The sequence below is a fragment of the Lissotriton vulgaris genome, chromosome 10, assembly GCF_964263255.1.
Source record: "Lissotriton vulgaris chromosome 10, aLisVul1.2, whole genome shotgun sequence".
NCBI classification, from domain to species: Eukaryota; Metazoa; Chordata; class Amphibia; order Caudata; family Salamandridae; genus Lissotriton; species Lissotriton vulgaris.
The window spans coordinates 64,332,808-64,359,044 of NC_141698.1; the positions used below are offsets into that span (position 1 = coordinate 64,332,808).

The following is a 26,237-nucleotide window of genomic DNA, read 5'->3' on the forward strand; positions in this document are numbered from 1 at the left end:
AGGGGTCAGGCGTCCCAATCCACGCAATTCTATAAAAGTAACACCCAATCCTCATATACCAACAAGGGTCGGGGTGGATACCGTGGCAACAACGTCAAAGGCAGAGGGCGTGGAAATAACAGCTCCAGGTCCTCCACCGCCAGCAAACAGTGACGCTTTGTCACTGCCCCCCGACCACGCAACACCGGTCGGGGGGAGACTCCAGCAGTTCCTGCCCGTGTGGAAGTCCATCACCACAGACATGTGGGTCAGATCTATTATCCAATACGGTTATTGTCTGGAGCTCACATCCACTCCACCCAACATACCTCCAAAAAGCCGTCCTATGTCCGGCGAGCACTTGTACTTGTTGCAGCAAGAAGTCAACGTCATGCTGCAATAAGGGGCAATAGAGCTCGTTCCACTACAAGAAAGGGGTACAGGTGTTTACTCCCTGTACTTTCTCATTCCAAAGAAGGACGGATCCCTCAGGCCCATCCTAGACCTCAGACCTCTAAACTTATACATTCTGTCAGAGCATTTCCATATGCTCACTCTGCAGCAGATTCTCCCACTGCTTCGGCAAGGGGACTTCCTGGCAACTCTGGATCTCAAGGATGCATACTTTCACATTCCCCTGCATCCTTCTCACAGAAAGTACCTAAGGTTCACCATTCAGGACCAGCATTACCAGTTCAAGGTTCTGCCTTTTGGCGTCACCACGGCGCCCAGGGTCTTCACCAAGTGCCTAGCAACGGTGGCGGCGCATCTAAGGCGTCAAAACATCCACGTCTACCCTTATCTGGACGACTGGCTCATTCAGGCAAAGTCGAACCAGCAGTGCGCCGACCACGTGTCCCACACTATTCACCTTCTGCACGATCTGGGGTTCTCACTGAATTACCCAAAATCCCATCTCCAGCCCGCCCACATACGGCAGTATCTGGGGGCGACAATAAACACTGGCGGCCACTGCGCAGCCGAATTCAGTGAGAATCGACAGTATTCAGTCGCTGGTCCAAAGATTCAGACCTCAGCACTCGCTTCCAGCAAGAGTGTTCATGCAGTTGATAGGCATGATGGCCTCCTGCATCTCCATTGTCCCGCATGCGAGACTACATATGCGCCCGCTTCAGGAGTGCTTAGCACGTCAGTGGACTCAGGCTCACGGGCAATTGAAAGACCTAGTGTTGGTGAGCGGTCGGGCATACAACTCTCTGCATTGGTGGAATCCACAAAACCTTTGCAAGGGCCGACCGTTCCAGGAGCCTGTGCCACAGATTATCCTGACTACGGACGCTTCTCTCCAGGGTTGGGGAGCGCATGTACTCCATTACACAGTGCAGGGACTATGGACTCTACAGCAACAGAAGATGCACATCAATGTGTTGGAACTGATGGCGATCTTCATGGCCTTAAAGGCGTTCAAAGTACATCTGTGCAACAAGGTCGTGTTGATCCGGACGGACAACATGACGGCCATGTACTACATTCAGAAACAGGGAGGAACACACTCTCCGCAGCTGTCTCATCTGGCTCAGAGCATGTGGAAGTGGGCCATTCAGAGGGACATCTTCCTCATGGCAGAACACCTCCCAGGCAAGGACAATCAGATGGCAGACCTGCTCAGCAGGCACAGCCACCAAATGCACGAGTGGGAGATACATCCATCAGTACTCCAGCCGTACTTTCAAAGATGGGGTCATCCAGAGATAGACCTGTTCGCCACAAGGGAGAACGCAAAATGCCAAAGCTTCGCCGCCAGGTTCCCACACCCGCAATCGCAGGGCAATGCGATATGGATGAACTGGTCAGGCAAATGTGCGTACGCTTTTCCCCCAGCACCCCTGATACAGCTGGTGGCACGCAAGCTCAGGCAACACTCGATGACTCTCATCCTGGTTGCTCCAACGTGGGCTCGCCAACCATGGTACACCACGTTTCTGGAACTGTCCGTGGTACCGCATCAAAGGCTTCATCTCACACCCAGCCTTCTGACGCAGAGCCATGGCGACATTCAGCACCCAGATCCGTGACAGCTCAACCTGGTGATCTGGCTCCTGAGGTCCTAGAGTTTGGCTACCTTAACCTTCCTCCCAATTGCATGGACATCATTCAGGAGGTAAGAAAGCCCACTACTAGAGCATGTTATGCGGCCAAATGGAAGCGGTTTGTCATTTATTGCGCAAACCACAACATTAATCCACTTGATGCTTCCATTCAGAGCATCATCTGTTACCTGTTCCATCTATACCAGTGTAATTTGGCATATACTTCCATCCGCATTCACCTGTCTGCGATGGCCGCATACCTCCAGAATAGACAGCACCTTTCACTTTTCAAAGTGCCTGCTATCAAAGCTTTTCTGGAAGGACTCAAAAGGGTCATTCCACCACGGACCCCACCAGCTCCAGAATGGAACCTCAATGTGGTTCTTACAAGACTGATGGGTCCTCCCTTTGAGCCACTACATTCTTGCGAACTTCAGTTCTTGACTTGGAAAGTGGCTTTCTTAGTGGCAATTATGTCGCTACGGAGGGTTAGTGAGCTGCAGGCCCTCACAATCCAAGAGCCATTCTTCCAGGTTCATGCTAACAGGGTAGTGCTCCGCACTAACCCTAAATTTCTACCCAAGGTTGTGTCTCAATTCCACTTAAACCAAACAATTGAGTTGCCGGTTTTTTTCAAAATCCTGAGTCACTGGCGGAGCGGATGCTCCACACCCTTGACGTTAAAAGGGCCCTAATGTATTACATTGATAGGACCAAGGATTTTAGAAAGACTAAGCAGCTTTTCGTTGCTTTTGCGTCACACCACAAGGGTAACGCTATTTCCAAGGCTGGTATTGCTAGGTGGATCGTGAAATGTATTCAAATCTGTTATGCGAAAGCTAAACGCACTCTTACAATTCCACCGAGAGCCCACTCCACCAGAAAGTTGGGGGCCTCTATGGCCTTCCTTGGAAACATTCCCTTAGAGGACATATGTAGAGCAGCCACATGGTCTACCACACATACATTTACTAAACATTACTGTGTAGACGTGCACTCCAAACAGCAGGCAGCTGTAGGGCAGGCTGTTCTCAAGACACTTTTCCAAACTGCTGTAGCTGGCACGGGCGGCCGCCGCTAATGGAGGGACTGCTATGTATTCTATGCACAGATATGAATTCAGCAGCCCACATGTCTCGAACTGCAAATGCTACTTACCAGTATGCATCTGTTCTTGGCATGTAGGGCTGCTGACATTCATATCGCCCGCCCTCCTCCCCGGTGCCTGTAGCAGCTGCAGGATTTACATATCATTTCATGGCATGGTCATCATTCACAAGGTTCACTCCATCTCGGCCACAATGGCTAAAAACAATCTGGGGATGGAGTCGATGCCCATGCGCACTGTAGTCCAGGGGAGGAGCCACCTATCTCGTGATACTTCGAAGACTCTTCCAGGACAACAATGTGCAATCATCCGGACCCAACACTAGGCGGCGATCTATGCACAGATATGAATGTCAGCAGCACTACATGCCAAGAACAGATGCATACTGGTAAGTAGCATTTGCCTTACCAGGTCACCTAATCGGAGCCTAGCCGTCGGTTTGTGGTACAGGGCACAGAGTATTTGTATAAACGGCTCTCTCAATCCCAGGCGCTGTAACTCGTGTCTCATGAATGGCCATTCGACCGAGTCGAAAGCTTTCTCCATATCCAAGAAAACCGCGATTGCCTTCGCAACATGCTTAACATGCTGCATAGTTCCAAGAACCGTGCGAATATTGTAGGTCAAGTTCCTACTGGGAATGAATCCCGCCTGTTCTGGAGCGACCAGCTTGGGTGCTAGAAGGGCGAGTCGGGTCGCCAGCACTTTCGCGTAGAGTTTGGCATCCAAGATTAGGAGGGATAGTGGCCTGAATGAGCTGTACACGTCGCATGCCTTGTCTGGCTTAAGTATTGTGACTATTAGTGCTTCCCTCATGGATTGTGGCATGCTGCCCTCCACACAGGTGTCATCGAACAGTGTGGATAAGTGAGGGATCAGCTTGTCCTGAAATGCTTTATAAAAGCCTACTGTGAGTCCATCAGCACCAGGTGCGCTTCCAGAGCGCATGCTCGCCAGGGCCTCTGTGATTTCGTCTTTCCCTATCGGTAGCATCAGGAATTCACGGTGAGTGTTCGTGAGGATGGGTAATTCTATGTTTTCTAAATAATCCGTGATTTCATCAGACAGGTCTCCGCCTCTAGAGGAGTACAGATCTGAGTAATAACTCCTAAACTCGTTCGCTATCTCAGTTTCATCAGTGATCACTTGGCCGTCTGGTCTCTTCAACTCGGTGATGTGAGTCTTTCCCCTGTTGCCCTTAAGTAATTTAGCCAGGAGCGAGCTCGGTCGTTCCCTCTCTCCATATGTTCGCGCCATCACATATTTTCCCATGTGCTGCACTTCCCTGTCCGCTTCCTCGTTATATTCAGTAATAAGGGTTCTTATCTCCTCCGCAACAGTAGTGTCTGACGTACTCTGCTGCCACTGTTCTAGGATCTCTAATTGTTTCTCTAGCATAGTCAGCCTCTGTCGGATAGATTTTAGTACACTAGAATGTTTTGACATAGCTATGCCCCTAATGTACAGTTTAAAGGCTTCCCACACCGATTGGAAGCTGTCTACTAATCCAATGTTAGCCTCAAAAAAGACATCAATCACTTCCGCTAGTTTTCCCCTGAACAGCGGATCAAGCAGTGAGTATGGGGGGAAACGCCATGTAAATGGGGGGATCTGTTTCGTAGGGGCCACTAGTACCAACAGGAGCGGGGAGTGGTCAGACAGCGTACGAGTCAGGACCTCACAATCCTTAATGCGTCCCATCATGGAGGAAGACACCAGCCAATAGTCAATTCTGGTGTGAATGTCATGGTAGGCAGAATAGTGTGTGTAACCTCCCTGTGTTGTGTGCCTGCACCTCCATACATCTTCCAGATCCAATCTAGTGAGTTCCGTTTAAAGCGTTTGCGCAGCTGCTGAGGGCTTGCACGGTGGGCCAGCTGACCTATCTAGTGCCGGGTTAAGCACCAAATTGAAGTCTCCCCCCATAGTACCTACGTAGTGGGATAAGTGCATGTAACACTCGCTAGATTATGATAGAATTCCGGGGAGTCGTAGTTCGGGCCATAAACATTAATGACTACAAGATCCATCCCCATGGCCTTGCAGTGGGATATCACAAATTTACCCTCCTGGTTTGCCTTCAGAAGTGACAGTGTCAGTTTGGATCTCGGGTTGACCCATGTCAGCACGCCCCTGGAGTGTGTCGTAAAGCCTGCTGCTGTAGAAGTACCCACCAATCCCCTACTGAGTAGCATCTTGCTTGTGAGTGGAAAGTGGGTCTCCTGCAGAAGAGCCAGGTCAATCCTTTGCCGCTGTAAGTAGCTTAACACCCTGCGAAGTTTGCGGTGATCATTGAGGCCCCGGACATTCCATGTGAGTGCTCTGAGCACAGCTTGCGGATCATGTGCAGTCGACTTGGTTGTGAATGACATTTCTCTTATGTGTGTGTAGCTCGTGTGGTAAGATATTTCGTAAGCCCAGGGTGGGCAGTGTGCGCACACAGTGGAACAACATGGCCCCCCCCCCTTCAACTTGTGTAGAGAACAACAAAACATCCCCTCCCCCAACCCACAGCAGACCTCCCCAAATTTGGCCTTGCAGAGCCCCTTCCCACCCTCCCTCCCTCTCTTCCCCACTCTTAACTTTCTAAAAAAACAACTCCAAGGAGTCATGTGGTAGCATTGCGCGCGGGGGCAGAGGTTGCCATGCCACCAGCAAACAGTGCAACAGTGCACTACACTGGAGCCATTCCGCTTGCTACCCGTTGTGGATTATAGTATGCACTAGCAACCTGGAGGCGAAAGGTATTGCCTAGCCAGGCAATCGTTACTAGGGACAGGATATCCCTCAAAATCGTTCCCCTGCACTGGTATTAACACTATCGTTCTACGGACCAGTAAGCAGAGCACGATCCCATGGGAATAGTTCCGCGCTGTTGCAAGCAGGGCGCGCCCCGAACCAGTTATCACCCTGAGTCACTAGGCAAGTCCAAGCCCTTCACTGCAGTCCCACTCGTGTCCTGGGGACAGCGCCCCAACTTGTTGCACCATCTGTACAACTGGCTCACAGGGAATAGCTCCTAACTAAATGCAGCCCTTGCGCCTTACCGCCGTACGGTGCAACCATTTCGAAGTCCATTACTCCTGCTCCTCCAGTTGGCTGTTCACGCTGGCGTCGTCCCTCTGCTCCAAGGTGTCCCTGCGATGATCCCTCAACCAGTTCTTTAGGGCTTGCTGTAGGGCTCGAGGATCTGTGAACAGGTGGGATTGCCCCTGTCTGTTGACTCTTAATTTTGCAGGGTACAGCATCGCGTAGTCCAGGCCCAGGTCCCTAAGTGACGTTTGTATGGGGCAAAGTGCTTACGAGCCTCCTGCTGTCTGGCGGTGAAGTCAGGATACAGAGATATTTCCGAACCCTCAAACTGCAAAGATTTCTTATCTCTGGCCAAGCGTAGTGCTACGTCTCTGTCCCTATAGTTGAGCAGTTTGGCAATGATCGGACGCTGTGGGGCCCCCGGGCCGGGCACGGACCAAGGGAGCTGTGGGCGCGCTCCACAACAAACATCTGGGAAAAAGACTCTTCCCCAAGCAAGGTGGTCAGCAATTTTTCTATGAATCTCTTCATGTTGCCTGTCTGCGTTGTCTCCGGAAGGCTCGTTATTCTCAGGTTGCAGCGACAAGACTACGCCTCCAAATCTTCGGTTTTGTCCTGTAGAGTCTGCATGAGCTTTTCAATTTTTTTGTGATCCGTGTCCAGTTCTGTTTGCGCCTCCTGGACCTCCGTCAACCTCCTCTCGGACATGTCCATCCTTTCTCCGTGTTTATCGATCCGTTCCGCCATCCTGTCTATACTATAATTAGGGGGTCTATTTTCGAGCCCAGGGCTGTCATGCTGTTCTGGAGGCCCTTCTCCATAGCTTTTAGCATATTCTTTAAATCCGAGCCTGCTGCCGCTTCTTTGCCTTCCTGCAAGGCCACCTTGTCTGAATTCGCAGCTTCTTGCGACTTTGAGCGTCTTTGATTGAAGGAGATTTTTGTCTGGGTTTTATCTCCTCTTCCCATCTTGCAGAGCCCCGACTCTGTGACCAGCACTGTGGCAGAAAGAGCGTGCTATGCTCCAGTTAGTCCCAAATCGTGTGTAGCTCCTGATGGCGCAAAGCGTTGTGTGTGTCGCTGTGCAGTATAGGCACCGTGATAGTCAACGTGCTCCCGCGTCATGGATGAGTCTAATTCTTCAGCAGGCCTGACAGAAACCACCGAGGCCTCGTCTGCTGGGCCCCTCTTGTCGCTATAATTCAGATGTAGTTCCAGGAAGAGTCCCAGAGCTCCCCTTTCCAAGTCAGTGGCTCCTCTAACTGACCTTACAGCCTTGCGGGTCTTGCCGTGTGTCTCACCCCCCAATGTATCACCTGGGGTGAGTCGTCGTCTGTGGTTTGGCACTCGGGGTGGCACTTAGGGCAGTTCAAAGCCTCGTTACGCTGTTTGTAGCCGGCCTGGGCCACCCATGCGCGCCGCCACGTTTGGAGTGGGGTCGCTCGTGTCTGTCTGTTACCCAGTTCAGCAGGACACAGTACTCCTCCTACTGCTAGCACATCAACTTCACTGCGCCGGGGATATGGTCACTGGGCCAGACTCTCCCTATGCGGGCCCCACATGTGCATCAACGTCACTACTTTCTCTCACTTTCTGTCGTCGCGCTGGCCAAGTAGCGCTTTCTTTCCTTCTTGAGGGCACAGCCACTCTTCACGCACCTCTATTGCAGGGCACCTGTCGGCTCTTTGGCGATGGTCGCCGCTTCGTGGGTCGTCTGCGCCGTCACCTCTGCAAATTCAGTGTGTCCGGGCCGTCTCCCCGTGTCCCAGCGCATTGTAGAGCTTAGGCACAGTTCAGGGACGCCTCGCAGGTTGTTCCGGGCCGATACTTGTTGCGTAGCCGGATTCGAGGCTCTCACTCAGAACGTCCCTCGGCGCAGCGTCACTCCTCAGCCGCACGTACTGCGACGTCGCGTAGGGCAGCTACGCACTCGAGGCCGCGGCTTTCCGGCCTTCAGCTTCGCCGCTCCGATGTGCGTCCAAGCTCCAGTCACCGGTAGCAATGTGCTGCCGGACTGAGTTCGCATCGAACCTCGGCTCTTCACCAGTGCAGGGGTGCCAGTTATAGCATCCGTAAATCAGGCTAGTGCAGGATTATAAAGGATAGTTTGCAACCACGTAGCAGAGCTCCGGGCTTATCTGGCCATCTTGGTTGCCGGCAAGCTCCGCCCCCGATAGCCACACAATTATTAGAATACTTTGAGCTGCCTGAAGGCTCAGGATCAGATGGGGGGTGGAATGGGATGCCTTCAAGGTGGTCAGGGGAGGCCTTTGTATAAATACTAATTAGGGCATCAAATTGTCATTGCGTTGGATAGCTGACGGCTATAGAGGTAGCAATCTGAGCGGTTGAGACCCATTCGGGGATGACCACGTAGAGGAACTTGCCGGCTCCAGACGGAGCATATGGCCCTGACGGATAGACTGAGTTGGCTGGAATACACTGAATACACAACTCAACAAAATGCAGAGGGTGACAGTGAGGGACGGGTCCTAGCGTTGCTACTGCAGCTCGAAGAACGGCCTAAATTGATGGCCAGCCGATCACCGATGGGGGACATACTCACATCACAGTTGGCCATTAGGAGGCCTTCAATTACTATCAGGTTCTCTATCAGGAGGATGTCAGGTTAGACGAACCTGGGCTCTTGGAACATTTGGAAGCCCTGCCTTTCCCCTGCCTGGGTACTTTACACAGCCAGAAATGTCCGGTGGTAGAGATCCCCCCTCGGTGATTGAGGAAGTTAGCCTGGCAGTGGATCAAATGGCGTGCAACAAAACCCTGTGGACAGACTGGCTTCTCGTGGAGTTGTATACAACGTATAGAGGCATACTCACCCCATGGCGATTGCCTTTGTTCCATGCAGCCAAAACTGATTGATCGTAACTTAGAATCGGTCCACTGGACATCAATTATATGTAATTGTTGACCCGGTAGAGGTTTTTTCTTAGGACCTGGAACTTTGGTCTCCTTGTAGTAAGAGTTTTGTGTTTCTTCCCATATGACAGAGCCACAAGTTTTGCTTAATAGTATCCCTACCCGTGAAGACATCTGATGTAGTAAGCGGGTTATATACACACGTATGAGAGAGGTCTGACTATAAACAATTTGGTAACGAATTTAGGTAATGACTTTATGGCATTCAACTCACTAGTTGCTAATATGCACCTTAAATTGAGATGGAGTATATGCCCACATGAACTGCCACCTTGTTGAGGTTAGTTTTAGTGGAGTTGGCATGTTTTCCTCCTTCACCCCCTGGTGCAACTTTCGTTTGTTGGTGGCTAGGTCTGCGCTGTGTGTTTATTTGACAGGCACGACTTGTACGTTTGGTATCTACTGTTTTAATAGAGACACGAAACACCATGCGCCACTTTAATCTTCTATGTTAGTAGAAGTTTGTTTATATGTAAATATATTTGTAAGATGTTTATGATAATGATCCATACTGATGTAGGCTTATTTATGTTATTATTGTTTAAAATAAGCGGGCCACACTCCCTCGTACGGTCCTGAAGAGGCCGGAAATTGATTGGCCAAATGCGTCAACTATTACTTGAGGAGTCCACATCAAGGATAGAAAAGGAAGATTGAGGCAAGGATTACTAGCCTGATCCCATTAGATGTTCAGTATATGGAAATTAGGCAACGGGTGCAAAGTACAGAAAGTGGACTACCTCGTGACGGACCCAACTAGGAATGATGGTTTTGGGCCGTCTACTTATTACAGTGTGTCTTTGATTTAAGGTTGTGTAATTTGATTTAATACAAGCATTCACAAATACAATATGTATGTATAACAACATTCAAGGAAGTGTTTGGATGGATTAATGAGTTTGATACATGTGTTGATAAATTATGATATGATTCCAAGAATAATTCCAGTTTTATTATAGATTAATATATGTACATTTTTCCAGCTAGAGTTATGCTCGTTTTGTTTTTGTTTGCAACAGCCCAAAAACTCTAGAGGGTGATTTGGGCTACCTATCACACGCCTCCCCCCCCCCCCCCCCCCCCCTGCCCTTGGATAAACTGTGCACATAATTGTTAGGGGTTTTTCATACCTGAGCCTCACTAATGGAGCTGAGAGATCAAGAAATACCAATAAGTAGGAGCTGCCATCAAGTGCTTTTATGGCTTTGTCCTATGCCTGAAGTCTTGGTGCTGCATCTTTGCCTTATTGACTTGTATGGAGAAAATTATGACCATCAGTTAGTTTTTGCACTGCAGTGTAGATCATCTCCTCAGAGATTGCTATGATCGGTAGTTATGTGACCATCTGAAGGATTTAAGATCTGTGTGTTCTTTGGACAGTGGTGCAAATCATCTTCTATTAAACATGGTCAGCTATTCAGCTCTCTAGCCTTTTAGCCCTCCAAGTTATCTACAGCTATTCAGCAACTCCAGCTATTTGCCCATGACTATTGTTATTCAGTCCCCTCTTTTGAACATGTTGGTTGTTAATGCTCACCTATTCAACCTTCTGGCTTATACATCATCCATTTATTCATTCTTCTTCACACTTCGAACTATTAGTCAAGTCAAGTCATAAAATTTGTATAGCGCACTACATACCCAGAGGGTTTCAAGGCGCTTAGGAAGGGGAGGAGGATTATTTGTCAAATATCCACGTTTTAAGCTGCTTTCTGAACGCTAGGTGATTCTGGGTGAGGCGAAGGTAAGCGGGGAGTGAGTTCCATGTTTTGGCAGCCAGGTAAGAAAAGGATCTGCCTCCCATGGTGGTCTTGTTGATGCGAGGTACAGTGGCGAAGGCTTGGCTGGAAGAGCGAAGTTGGCGGGAGGGGGTGTAGAAGGACATTCGAGAGTTGAGGCAATCTGGTCCGATGTCGTAGAGTGATTTGTGTGCGTGGGTAAGCAGTCGGAAAGTGATCCTCTTGTTGACGGGTAGCCAGTGGAGGTCTTTAAGGTGACCAGAGATGTGTTCATTGCGTGGGATGTCTAATATGAGCCTGGCTGAGGCGTTTTGGATTCGTTGTAGTTTCTTCTGGAGTTTAGCGGTGGAACCTGCGTAGAGGGTGTTTCCGTAGTCCAGTCGGCTCGTGACTAGAGCGTGGGTGACTGTTTTCCTTGTTTCGGAGGGGATCCAGCGAAATGTTTTTCTGAGCATGCGAAGAATGTTGAAGCAGGAAGAGGATACGGCGCTGACTTGTCTGTTCATTGAGAGTGAAGAATCCAGGATGACGCCTAGGTTCCGTGCGTGGTCTGTCGGGATGGGTGCTTTTCCGAGGGCTTCCGGCCACCAGGAGTCGTCCCATGCAGAGGGGGATGTACCTAAGATGAGGACTTCTGTTTTGTCTGAGTTCAGTTTCAGACAGCTTTGTTTCATCCATTCGGCGACTTCTTTCATTCCTTCGTGTAGGTTAGTTTTGGCGGTGCTGGGGTCTTTGGTGAGAGAAAGGATCAGTTGAGTGTCATCCGCGTAAGAGATGATGTTGAGGTTGTGTTGGCGGGCGATGGTCGCGAGGGGGCTCATGTATATGTTGAAGAGGGTGGGACTGAGTGAGGATCCTTGAGGTACGCCGCAGATGATTTCAGAGGCCTCGGACTTGAATGGTGGGAGGCGGACTCTCTGGGTTCTTCCGGTGAGGAACGAGGTGATCCATTCCAGTGCTTTTCCCTGGATTCCGATGTTTCTGAGGCGTTGTAAAAGGGTGCTGTGGCAGACTGTGTCGAAGGCTGCAGAGAGGTCGAGGAGGATGAGGGCGACTGTGTCTCCATTGTCCAGTAGAGTTCGAATGTCGTCTGTTGCTGCGATGAGGGCGGTCTCAGTGCTGTGTTTGGCTCGGAAGCCAGATTGTGAGGGGTCGAGTGATTTGTTGGCTTCGAGGAAGGCGGCGAGCTGGTTGTTGACGGCTTTCTCGATGACTTTGGCCGGGAATGGAAGAAGCGAGATGGGGCGGTAGTTTTTGAGTTCGGTGGGGTCCGCTGTGGGTTTTTTTAGAAGGGCGGTGAGTTCAGCGTGTTTCCAGTCTTCTGGGAAGGTAGCGGAGTTGAAGGAGCAGTTGATGACGTCTCGGAGGTGCGGAGCTATGACGGAGTCTGCTTTGTTGAAGATGTGGTGAGGGCATGGGTCTGTGGGGGATCCAGAGTGGATGGAATTCATCAGGCGGATGGTGTCCTCAGTGGAGATTGGGTTCCAGGCGTTAAGGGTATTTACGGGGGGTAGATGGTCATCAGATGGTAGGGTGGGTTGGCTTCCGGGTTGGTTGTCAAAGCTGTTGTGGATGTCAGCAATCTTGTTGTGGAAAAAAGAGGCTAGGGAGTCGCAGAGGGTTTGAGAGGGGGTGATGTCGTTGGAGTTGGCCGAGGGGTTGGAAAATTCCTTGACGATGTTGAAAAGTTCCTTGCTGTTGTGGGCGTTGTTGTCAAGTCGATCCTTGAAAGATGTTTTCTTGGCTTTTCGGATCAGTTGGTGGTGAGTACGGGTGGCGCTTTTGAAGGCGTCCTTGTTGCTGTTGGATGGGTCTTTTTTCCAGGCCTTTTCAAGGGAGCGGCACAGTTTCTTGGACTTCTTGAGATCATCGTTGAACCATGAGGCCTTCTTGTTGCCAAGTTTGTGTTGACGTTTTTTCAGTGGTGCTAAGGTGTCGGCGGTGTTGGATAACCAAAGGGTGAGGTTGGAGGCGGCTTCGTTGGCGTTAGAAGAGAGGGCTGGGGAGGTTCGAAGGAGCGATGTGGTGATCTGATCCGTGGTGATTTTGTTCCAGTTTCTTTGTAGAGTTGGTTGGAGGTGGATGATGGGTTTCGGCTTGTTGTAGGTGAAGTGAACGCAGCTGTGGTCAGTCCAGAGGAGATCCGTAGTGTGGCTGAAGGAGACATGGTTGCTGGAGGTAAAGATGGGGTCAAGTGTGTGACCTGCGATGTGGGTGGGGGAAGTGACCAGTTGTTTAAGTCCGAGGTTGGCGAGGTTGTCTAAGAGGGTGGCGGTGTTGCGGTCGTTGATCTTTTCAAGGTGGAAGTTGAGGTCTCCCAGAAGGATGTAGTCTTTGGAGGGGAGCGCGTGTGGGGTGATGAAGTCCGTGATGTCTTCACTGAATTTTGCGCGGGGTCCTGGAGGTCTGTAGAGGAGGGTGCCTCTAAGAGTTGTCTTGGGGTCGATGTGGATCTGGAAGTGAAGGTGTTCGGAGTTAGCGAGGTTGGCATCGGAGCTGGTAGAGATGCGGATGGATTTCTTATGGACGATAGCGATTCCTCCTCCTGTATGGTCGGTGCGGTCCTTGCGTGTGATCTTATAGTCGTCAGGGATAGCGATGGCGATGTCAGGGGCGGAGGAAGCGTTCAACCATGTTTCCGTTAGGAAGGCGACGTCTGGAGAGATGGTGTCTAGTAGGTTCCAAAGGTCAATGGCGTGCCTGTGGACCGAGCGGGTGTTGAGAAGGATGCATTGTAGGTGGTTGGGGTCGGGAATCTGTGTTGTGGTCGTAGCGGAGATGTTGTCGGTGCCGCTAAATTTGCAGGAGAAGCAGGAGAACGGTCCATGGGTGCGTCCAGGAGCGGCTTGGACGCAGGTGGGGGCGCGACCGGGGTTGAGGGCTAGGAGGGTGGCTGCATCGTAGGTAACGCGGGGGGGCTGGGCAGCGCGAGGGGCAGGGGGACTGGCGCTGGGCGCGGTCCAGGCGCGGACGGGCGTAGACGGGCTTACCTTTGGCGCACCTTCGGCGCGGATTGGGCGCGATCGCTGCGCGTACACGCTGCGCGTTGGGACAACTGTCATATAAGGATAGTGGAAGGGGGAGGGGCGAGGGAGGAGCTGCTGGGAGGCGGGTGCGTGGTGTAGGGGGCGGGCTCCGGCCACAACAACAACAACCCAGGTAATGGCGGCTCAAAGGCAATAGCCGACCGGGTTGGGGACAAAAAGTTAAATAATTAATCAATCTGTGGTGAGTAGCGGGGCGCAGACAGTCAAGCAGCCAGACAAAGCGCTATCTCTAGGAGCAAGGCACTGTGAAAAATAGCAGGCTACAATCGATGTAGGCACTCTTACAGCGCTAGCGAGATACAGTAAATTCCAGCAAGCAGAGGCGCATTTAAATAATGCTTCAAACAAAGTATGCACAGTAGCAGCGCTAACGATACCCAGCCAGCGTTAAGGGAAGAGCAGGGCAGGAGGGAGCGACCGTGTCCAACAGAGTCAGGACGGTCACAGCGTCGTGAGGTGCACGAGGAAGCCTTGCCTCTGAGTGGGAGGGAGGAGCTGCTGGGAGGCGGGTGCGTGGTGTAGGGGGCGGGCTCCGGCCACAACAACAACAACCCAGGTAATGGCGGCTCAAAGGCAATAGCCGACCGGGTTGGGGACAAAAAGTTAAATAATTAATCAATCTGTGGTGAGTAGCGGGGCGCAGACAGTCAAGCAGCCAGACAAAGCGCTATCTCTAGGAGCAAGGCACTGTGAAAAATAGCAGGCTACAATCGATGTAGGCACTCTTACAGCGCTAGCGAGATACAGTAAATTCCAGCAAGCAGAGGCGCATTTAAATAATGCTTCAAACAAAGTATGCACAGTAGCAGCGCTAACGATACCCAGCCAGCGTTAAGGGAAGAGCAGGGCAGGAGGGAGCGACCGTGTCCAACAGAGTCAGGACAACCCCATACATAAAACCTAGCTAGTCACACCTTGTGCTATTCACAACTCAATTGATTCACATAGCTATTCAGCCCCGGAGTTCATCCTTTAATTATTCATCCCCACCACTCTGTTGGCTTTTTGCTTTACCAGTAATTCATTCAGTCTTCATGTATCTACTTATTAAATACCCCCATGCCTAACGGCTACCGCTATTTATCATTTGAGATATCCACTCCACAAACTTCTCCAGCAATTCAGTCACTGTCTCGAACACTCAGCATTTCACCTCTCCATTCACATACATTTGAATTTGTTTTGCTTATGTCTTGCCAACAGAAGTCACGAGGAGTTGGAGGCTGTGATTCAGCAGCTACGTGGTCACCTGGAGGAGGTCTTTTTCCCTGACACAGTGGAGGAGTGGATGGAGGAGTATGTAAATCCACATATGGACCCTCTGCGTGAGTTTGTTAAAGATTACCATGTAATCCACAAACTCAACGCGCAACCAAAGGCCATCCTGAAGAGGCGGTAGCCAAGCGAAACACGATGAAACCCTGCAATGGAGCCCGAGAGAAAACGTGCCTGTGAACAAGACTTTAACCACAATTACATTTTTGTGTCTTTGGTTGGATGGGTTTAATTCCATGTGGTCACCCACCACCAGACTTGGTGATTTAGGGGCTTTCGGGTTTTCTTTTGGAACTGGAGTTCAGATTTGGGTATTTAAGCTCTCTTTGCTTCGAAATTCACGATGAAATGTGAGTTTGCTTTTATACTACTCATTTAGCAGAATGCATTAGGGGCCAATAAGTCTACCTCACTCTCTCTTTCAATTTTCAAGGAAGTGATTGCATAGGTTGCAGAATGGGTGAACTGCAAAGAATCTTAGAGGGAGGTTCAACTTGGAGATACCAGACATGTTTGATAATTGCATATTACCCATGGTCCTACCCAAATGAAACCACTGTATGATATCATGCTGGAGAGTTATGTTGGTGTTCTCACAACCGAGGCCCTTTGAGTGCTGAGTTTAGTTGCATCACTTTGCGCGAGTAACATTTTTGTGGCAGTAATGATCACAGCGGTCGAGCCTCTCTGATGAGAATGTGAGATTATTTGGGACACATTTGCCAGATGAGCTATCTAGAAATTGTCAGGGTTCCTTGTTATTTCTTGTCCCAGTTCTTGACCTATCTGTGAGAACCTATGTAGACAAATATTCCACTCATTTGCTGTACATCTGGTTGCATGGTTAGATTGTTGTCGCTTTCTAGGTTTCTATCTGACGTTGAATGGATCAAGCAGTTACTGTAGTTGGGTGGTTTACGAGATAGAACTCTTGAACTCTTGGCCATATATAGAAGCCCTGGCAGTCCTAAAGCCCCATGAGCTTTGAAGAAGAGGTGGAATCCCTATTTCCTGATTTAGCATGATCTAGTACTTGTTTCTGGTGTTAATGTTTGCTCCATTCTATTCAGTGGCAGTTGGCCTCTAGTTGTGGTGGAAAATGGCTATTGTCCCTTGTTTACCATACTGAACTAATCTGATCCCAGAAGGTCCAGGCCCTGCTTCTCTTGATAGTAGGGTGAGCAAACAATTTAGCTTGCGTACAATGTACTACAGATGAGTAGTTGTTGGTCTAGCCTGAACTGAAAAGGCCTCCAACATACAGCAAAAACAGACTACGAGGCCCTTGAAACAGTTCAGAGGACGCCACTGAAGGCAAGCAAGCCCAAATAAGGGGAGATCAACTGCAAAATCTCAGGGAGTTCACTGAAATAGCGCGCTATTTTTTTTTTTACTGCTCAGTTCTTTTCTGCAATTTAATAAATTGTTTGATTTTTTTAAAAATGGATATGTCTTATGTTTTTCACTGGTATGTGTCAATTTACAACTCTCAGCCAACTTTCAGACTCCGCCAACTTTCAGACGTTCAAGAGCCCATGAAACGGAAGGTTAGCTCAAGGGCAACCGCTCTGTGATATATCACTGTGGGCAAGAAAGAGTTCTCTTCTGTTGCTCAGAGATGGGTTTCAAATCTTGTCAGAACTTCGAGATGGAGGTTTCACATCTTCTGTGCGAATGTGGATTTAGACAGTCTGTCAAACTTTTTTTACTTCTCTGAATGATGGTATCTTATTGGCTCTTCATTGATGAGTTGTCTCAACTTTAACCTGTGTTGGTCAGAGTGAGATCCGTAAGGAGATATACATGTAGGACCCACAGCCGTACTTTACCATTCTACTTAGAGAAGCCTTCAACTAACTGTTGACTTCTTAGTGGTTGTCATGGTTATCAGGCGATAGCTCCGTCACAAGAGTTAGGTAGTTTAAAAGTTAGGAATCCAGCTATGCCTGCTGGAAATGTCACTGTTTGGTGGACAGATTAAGTTGAAAATGAGCTGGTGTTCTGCTGCTAGTTCTGCACAATCACAAAAGTATTGGCCCCATTAAAAAAAACAGGTTCTTTCCATTGGCAACAATGCAGAGATATGAACCACATTACAATGTCTTTAAACCTCCTGCCTTATTCTTGAGATCAGTAATGTGGGCACATTGACAACAAAAGCAGGGGCTCTTCCTAAAAGAAACGATATTGTCCGAAATCAAGTTAATGGTATTATAATATATTGAGCTGTATTCTCAAACTGCATTTTGTAGTAGGTTTAGTAGTACTATAGTAGTACTGCTAATGTTCCGCAGAATGCTGTGCACAAACCCATGTCCAGAGGTTCTGCCTCACCTATCTTTTTCTCTGTGGAGATCTTTGCCCAGATTGTGGAGTCGTTGAACACGGAAATATACGTGGTAGTAGTAAATGGGGGAGGACAGGGAAGCGTAGCCGGAAATGGGAAATACTTCTTTTTGATTATCAAATGTTGTTAAAAGTTGCTAACACATCATAATACCACAGCTGTCAAATACATGCTTTATGCCACCAAGATGTTTTCCCCAGGTCTTCCCAACCACGCCCTCCCCTATCTCTCATCCCCTTAATTGATTAACCCAGAATATTTCCATCATTGTCCCCATATTTGTTTGTGCTTGCTGGGGCATCCCCTCATTTTAAATATATGGTTCTTCCAGTTTGGTACACTACTCCATAGCTGCCGTCCATGACAAGATATTGGGATCCGGTTTGGACAGCGAAATGTGTGCTATGTCCCTTTTGGCCAAGAGTGTGGCCATGCTCACCAACTCACAAGCACCCCTGTGACCTCTCAAGTCTTCCAAGATCCCCAGTAGTGTGATCCTAGGGAGAGCTGCACCCGTCTCTCCATGACTTCAGTGAGTATTGCCGCTACGGCTGTCTAGTATGTCACTCTCACTGTGATAAAAGTCTTCCACAGGAAAGGAACAGCTGGAACAGTTTGGTGTGTCTCACTTTACTGCTTTCCAGAGCCTCAAGGGCATGCAATATGTTGTGTGAAGGTATTGAGGGAATAAGTCTGAGGTGGACTGGAATGGCAAGGGTGCGAGCATCATCCGTGCATCTCACAAATCAGCCTCCTCCAACGGTCCCATCCAGGTTTCCCACTTTTGCTTAATGCAATCAAACAGGGTAGAGGAATATTAAATATTTCCTAACTATTGAGAAGGAAAGTTTAAATTCTATTAAGGTCACGGAGGTGAGGATTATGTGTTCCTTTCTTCACTTTATTGAACAGCAGTCATTTAAAAGAACATCATATATTTCGATGAAAGAAAACATGAAACTACACATCCCAGCCACCTCTGGGAGCCCTTAACCATAGTAACACTCCTCCAATCATAGTAAAGGTCCAAGTATACAATGCAGTGATGTCCCTTCCTGTTCCTCTTTTTCACGTGAGGAAATCATCCTTTATTTTTGTCCCTATGCTTTTTTCTGGTCACTTCCTAAAAGAAGAACGTCAAACCTTATCCATTTCTTCAGTTACCAACTTTTACATTTGTTGGAGCTACCCTGCTTAAGTACCTGATACTTTATGGTCCAAAACATTAACTGGAAACGATCTCATCAATAAAGACATTCATGCTGCATTGAACCATAACAATAGCTTCAATAAAAACATGTTTCTTTACTGTCAATCCAAGTGTTCCCTGGTCGTGAATAGGATCTTCAGTTTTTAAGATCCTTGGGTGGGATAAACCTTGCCTCCGTGTCCTTTGTAGAATTAAAACTTTCCTTCTTGATAGCTAGGAAATGTTACATTCTATGTCAGGACCAGTGGCAAGGATTACGCATGTTCAAAGCTTACTTACCACCAAAGCTGCTGCCTCATAAATAGGTTTGAAATAAAACCTCTTAAAGGTGGATTCAGATGACTTATATGCAGCATTCATAATGTCCTCCAGTCTGCCAACCATCCGAATTGCTTTTGAGGTCATAGCTCCTCTTGTGGAGTATGTGCCAAACGTTTTGACGTCTATACCAGGCTCTGCCATGATCCATTTTGCCCACCTTGATTAGAAGGGGAGGAAACAGCCTTAAACAGCTTCTTCACAGAAATGAGAAGTTGCCTTTCTCCTGCCGGCCTTACCTCTGCATTAATTTCTTCATTTGCCTTGATGCGTAAAACAATACATAATTTAGGGGTGTTACTAAAAACCGGGTACGATGCCAACCTGGTATTTGTCTTCATCCTCCGAGAAGCCTAAAATGTCACACCCTCAGGTGTGAACACCCGAGCAGACATATTAAATGCTCTCACGTCTGAAACTCTTTTACAAGAGATCAAACACAAAAGCATTGCCAGTTAGCTTAAAGCTCTTTTTTGCTAAGGCATTGGTTGTCTTTCCATCCCAAAACAATATAGCCATCCCATAAATCGGAATATCAGGGTTCAGGGGGCTTTACCTGTCGAATCCCTTTCATCAACCTACAAATCCAGTGGTGTTCACCCACCGGCACTTCGTTCATGGGAGCATGTCCCGCAGACATGGCTGATCTGAAGGAGTTCACTGTGCAATAGGCCAGCCCTGAGTGGGCCAGTGTCATCAGAAAATTTAGAATTTATGTAACCTCCGTCCCCAAGGGATCCAGATGTTGTTCCACACACCAACGCACCCATTGTCTTAATACTGAGCAGTACCTCTTTATGGTACCAGAAGCCCTGGCCTGAATGAAGTTTGCAGCAACTGTGGGAAGTTGGCTGCTGTCCAAGCAGCCCCTGAAACCCTCCAAGCCATGAGTCTGAGGGTCTTGTAGACGTAGCCTGTCCAGTTAGCTCAATAGTCTTAGTTGGAGAGCCCACCATGTACAGGAATTGGTCCTGGCAGGGCCTCCATGAGCAATCAATCCCGTTGTTAGGGTCCTTCATATACGTCCCAAAGAAAGTGCACATCTCAGGGACAATCTCTGGAGTGACCGGTACTACCCCCCCCCCCCCCCCTCCCCCCCCCCCCCCAAAAAAAAACCCGAGTGAGGGTTCAGGGTACTCCGCCCACAATCAGGTTCTTATATCTTTCTCCAAGTGTTTGTCGTATTTTACTGGCGACATAATCCACTACCTTCTGGTCATGGGTCCACTCCGAGAATGGGATGGTTAAGGCCCTTGGGCTCAGACATATCCGACTGCCCTTGTTTCCCATCTTATGAGTCTGAAGCATTTGAATTTGGGCGCCAAAGCCTGCTGCAGCCTGGTTCTTCTTCGGAGGACCCATTGTCCTCAGTGTCACCCATCCACCTTACGGAAAACCCGAATCAGGGTCCAAACTTTGTGCAATGTGTCGCTGTTTTCCAGGGGAAACTTTCCTCCCGGTAGGGTGCATTCTTGAGCGTGCACGCACTCTTACAGATGGCCTCCTAAAGTTTGTTGAAGCCATTCAGGTGCCCGCATCACTCTTGGCAGTCTTTTTAGTTATTGAAGGAGACTGCTCCCTGGGCTGTGTCCTCTGTTAAAGTTCTGTTAGTCCCTTCAAAGACCCCGGGTATTTTCTCCACTCGCTTGTCTATTTGCTCTTGTAATGGGGTAAAAGCCCTTGACATTGCCTGAGTAAGGACTCTATTGACCTCAGCAGGAGAGTGCATGCCTCAGTTGCAAATATTTGGAAACTGAGTAGAGGAGAGGGCAAATTGGGATTGGAGATCTTGGAATGATTTAATCAAGGTGCCGTACCATACGTCTCCCAAAAGGGAAAGCCCAATTTTGTCCCATTTGGGAAACGCTTATAAACAGCAGACTTGACCTAACCAGCCATCTTTCCAAAGCAGAGTTTGTTGTTGGGTCTATTGCCCCATCATGTCATCATCAATCTGTGCGAGACACCTGGGTCACCACCCTAGTGACATGTAGAACGTTGCCTAATCCTAGCTGAGAGAGTTCTAGTCTGTATGCAGGATTTCCCCAACTCTCATTAAGCCACTTTTTAATTATTAGGGGTTGATAGGTCCAGTATTAGAGGCAAATGTCTGCCATGCCGCCATTTTAAGTCGGTTGGCAGCATTTAGCAAGAACTATGCAGGAGGGGTTGGTGCGAATCAAATTGGCTAGGGACTGGAACCAAAGGGCTGGGATTTTCAGAGGAAAATTCTGTAGGGTATATAGAAAGTGAGGTAGAATCATCATCTTAAATAGTGCTACTCTGCCTTTAATGTGTAATGGGAGGTGCACCCAGTTGTGAAAATCTTCTTTCAAGCTGGTCAAAAAGTGGGTGTAAATTAAGCGACAAAGTCAGCTGATATTTGAATGCCTAAGTAGAGGGATGAGTCTAAGTCCTCCTGTTCTGTGGGAGATAGGGCTGGAAGGGGTATATCAGGCAGTATGGGGTTGTCATATTCGGCGTGAGGTTGGGTGCTGGGTGCATGTAGGTCCACACTGTCCAGATATCTCTTAGCCCCAGAGATGACATCCATACAGATAAGGATCTTCAGGTGGTTTCTTCGGTTTGCCATTGAGGTACCTGTGGAGTCTGTCAGAGTCAGAGGCTACATTAAAATCACCTCCCATTATCGTAACTCCTGGGGGAAAATCCAGAACCTTCATGGCCAATTTAGAAGCTCGGGGTGGAACTTAGACATTAAGGAAGTTGCACTGAGTTACTTCTAATGTTCTCTCCAATCCCACGTATCTGCTCGAGGGGTCCAGGGTCATGGCTGTAACTGCGAAGCGGAATCATTTATGGAAGCGTATTGCAACTCCTCATGCACCTTTGGTGAAGCCGGCATTAAACACCCTGTCATTCTCATACCAGAGGAGGAAGGGGCATCTCCAACCCTTGGGGTGAGTTTTATGAAGCATGAGAACCACAGGGAGCCTCTGTTTGGCATATTGGTATTGATGTCCTCTTTATTCGGCCTAAGAGACCGTTCACATTCCAAGTGAGGAGACTGAACTTAGGCAGGGCCATCATGGGGAAATTCTTTGGTGTGGATATAAAGTGTGGAGTATCAGCTCAGGTTATGCAGCGGGTAGCACCTAGGAACCTGGTGGCAAAAGGATTGGAAGCCAAGACTTGGTGTGCAGTAAATGTGACCTGAATGTAAAGTAACACAAAAACCCTTGAAAGAGAACTCAATGAAGCATCAGTCCATTCCCCCAAACCCCTCACCATGCTTCCTTCCCAGAACCATCTGTTGCCCAAACACATTTCAACCATGATCAACAAAGAAAAGAAAAACCAAGGTTGATTTGGTAGGGCTTTAAAGGTGGACATCCAATGAACAGGATTGACCAGCGCCAAGGTAGTGCAGTACATCAAGAGACAATGGTGATTTAGGTCGGTTGAGGCAAAGATTTCAGTGAAGGGTTGGTTGCTCCCTGGAAGGTCTCTCGGGTCAGGAGTCCTCAGGACCCCCAGGAGGCCCCTTCACCAGAGATCTCCGGTTGGTGCCTGTCAGTCTTGGTGGGCTTTGGCGAGTTTGGGGGCTGAGCCTGCACATCAGGAGTCGGCTGGTTCCACTCGGTGTCAGATGATTCTGAGGCATCTCCGGTGGAGTCCCGTTGTTTGTGGGATCTTGGTTTTTGGCGCGAACTGTTGGGACTTGGGCTATCTTGATGTCCCGCCACCCTAATGGGTAGGTTCCGAGTTCAGACTCAGTCTATTTTTTTTCAGCACAGCCCAATTTCTCCTCAAGAGTTTTAAAGAACTGGATGCGTGAGTTGTGTATGACCTTTAGGGTGGCCAGGAACATCAACATGTATTGTAAATGTATTGCCCTTAATTTTTTGCTAAACCTTCTGAAAGGATCTATGTTTCTGCTGAATCATTTGGAATACTAGGATCCTGATGCTTGTGGAGTGACAGGAGAGATCTCTAGCTTTCTGGACCTCCTGAACAACTGTATTATAACCTCTGAAAATCAAACTACAAGTAATTATCGGGCTTTTAGTTCATCTGTAAGGGGTTTGCGAGCTAAACATCTGATGGCCAGTATGAACCATGGGGATAGTTGGTCAGTTGTGATCCATGATTTCAGTCAGGATTCTAAAAATTGCTCTGGAGCTGTGATTTCGGCCCCTTCCAGGTACCCTATGAACCTCAGATTATTGCATCCAGATCTGTTTTCTACCTTCACATCAAGTTGTCTGGTGGTAAGGTGCAGCTTATTGACCGAGGATTTAAAGAAAGTCACATTGTCCTCAAGAGTGGACACTCTGTCTTCGGCTTCCGTGACCATGCTAGCTACATTAGAGGTTCTGTCTAAGTATGGTCATTTCCACTCATTCTTCACCTTTCCATCGCCATCAGATAGCTTGTAGGGTGGCTTCTGTGTCTTTATGTACCGACAACTGTCCCATCAGTAATCCAACTTCACTCTACTTCATACCCGTTGAATGGAGGGTAATCAATTTATCAATCCTTGTTTGGGCCTGAGGCGGGGTCTCCTATCCTTAACCATCTCTTCCTCTGCTCACTGGCCATTGCGTAAGCCCTTCTGTTTGTCTCCTGGTCCGTAGAAACAGGGTGCTAAACTTGCTGAGTTTCTCAGATGGGCAAGTTGATTGACCCTTCAGGAAGGAAGACTTAGGCCAGCACCCGCCGGTTAGGGAGGGGGCAGCATGAGCAGTTGGCGACACTACTATACCCCGTGCCATTTCACACTACGCCACTCTGCGCCATTGCGCTTTACATCCCTTCGCTCTACGCTACTCTATTCTACTCTGCACCATTCTACTCTGCTTCACTCTAAGCTACTTTACTCCACGCCACTGCACTCTACGCCACTCTGCTCTGTCATTACACTCTGCATCACTCTATGCCACTGTAATATATTCTACACCACTGCACTCAATGCCACTGCACTATCCACCACTCTGTTCTATGCCGTTGGACTCAATGCCACTGTACTCTAACGCCTATGCACTCTACCCTGCAGTACTCCACTCTACCCTGAATCACTTCGGTCTAAGCCACTTCACTCTACTCTGAAACAATCTACTCAATGCCACTCCACTCTGCGCAACTGCACTGTATGCTACTTCAATCTACTCTATGCCACTGCACTCTATGCCACTCTTAGCCAATGTACTCTACGCCACTTTACTCAAAACCGATGCACTCTATACCACTGCACTCTACACCAATTTACTCTACACCACTGTACCTTGCGCCACTTCACTCGGGCCCCCCACTTCATTCTGTAACAGTGCACTCTATGATACTCCACTCTATGACGCTCTACTGCACTCTAATCCGCTCCACTCCACAACGCTCTACAAAACGACTCCACTTTATGACACTCTACGCAACTCCCTCTAAACCACTCCATGCCACTCTCTTCTATGACACACATTCCACTCTACCCCATTCAACTGTGCCACTCCACTCCACATATATATATATATATATATATATATATATATATATATATATATATATATATATCGCCTTGAAAGTGGGCGATTTGAAACGCAGTGAACTCGGAATGCAATAACATTCTTAACAGACATGATCCACTGGAGGATACAAAATGCGGAGGGACTGAAAACCGCAAGTACCATGATACATCTGGTTAACCTATCTGGGTTTCCACTAGGGGGCGAGCAGTATAAGAACGGGTGATTGATTTGTTGGTTCTTTGCCTCTCATTTGATGTCTCTTCTTTCCTCCGAAGATCAATGCTGATCGAAACATGTAAGGACTTTGCCAGCATTCATTAAAGGGATTTGAATCGCTGTAGAGTGTGGCTGTCTCCTTTTTCCCAAGAAGAGGTTTTTGTTGTGAATATATATATATTTTTTACACCAATTAGACCCGCAGTAGGAGCGCACAACAGTGGGTGCAAGCGCAAGGCCGGGTCCGTAGCCTGAGTCAATTTTCAAACAAGTATGCGCTGCACTCAGGGTTCAGTTCACCCTGAGTGCAGCGCATACTTGTTTGAAAAAAAAAATATATATATATATATATATATAGAACAAAACCTGCAACACACCAACATTCCTGAGCGCGACAAGAACAGGTACGGACCACTCGAGGGACTCAATCGAAGTTTCTCAGTGCTTTATTGAATCATAAAATGGCATCCAGTCAGTCTTGGCCAGTGTCCCTGTGTATAGGTATATATGTGTGTGTATATATATATATATATATATATATATATATATATATATATATATACAAAAAAGGAGAGAACTCTGGGTAGTTCTCAAGTTTAGGTGGAAAGCAGCCCCTGTTAGAGCACTCTCAACACCAGCGACACTCTAGATCTGCTCGCCTCAAATATCTGTTTTTCTATCAAAGTTTTTAAGCATAGGATTAGCACAGTGCTATCCACGCCGAGATAGAAAATGACAAAGTCTTTTGCAATTTGAGTTGGTATTTCACTAATTCAAAGCTGTAATATTGTGCCTGGAGTGATAAATGGCTTTTGTAATTTTACAGCTCGGCAAGGACAGCACTGCACTAGTCCTATGCTTAAAGACTTTGCTGTATAAATTGCAAAAGACTTTGTCATTTTCTATCTCGGTGAGGATAGTACTGTGCTAATCCTATGCTTAAAAACTCTGATAGAAAAACAGACATTTGAGGCGAGCAGATCTAGAGTGTCGCTGGTGTTGAGAGTGCTCTAACAGGGGCTGCTTTCCACCTAAACTTGAGAACTTTCCAGAGTTCTCTCCTTATTTTTTGCATAATTTATGCGTCACTCTATGCCTGAAAGGGTTTTGTTTTTTATATATATATATATATATATATATATATATATATATATATATATATATATATATATATATATATATATATATATATATATATATATATATATATATATATATATATATTGTTCCAAGAAGGTGCTGTCGTCGGGGACCCCCAACCCATTGGAGGGCGGCTCTGACTGAGACTGGAGACAGCGCTTCCCGCCTTTAAGAAAGAAATGTGCCAGAGCCCGGATATGTCAGCTTCATTTCAATTGGCGCAGGCAGCCTCAGGCACGATGCACCTGACGCGTGTCAGCAAATAGCTTTCATCAGAGGTTAAAGCATCGAGACGTGCTGTGTCCCAGGTGTGATTAGTTCGTACAAACAATATATATATATTTATTTTTTCTGAAAT

The 26,237-nt window shown here is 48.0% G+C and overlaps 1 protein-coding gene across 1 annotated transcript in view; it reads left to right on the forward strand.

Moving 5' to 3' along the window:
* The window catches only part of LOC147684635 (hexosaminidase D-like), a 242,608-nt gene extending 225,995 nt beyond the window's left edge, over window positions 1-16,613 (forward strand). The window contains exon 14 of the mRNA XM_086940480.1: window positions 15,097-16,613. Within this exon, the coding sequence (XP_086796606.1) occupies window positions 15,097-15,292 (196 nt within the window). The 3' untranslated portion in view covers window positions 15,293-16,613. The remainder of the gene's footprint in view (window positions 1-15,096) is intronic.
* The last annotated feature ends 9,624 nt before the right edge of the window (window positions 16,614-26,237 follow it).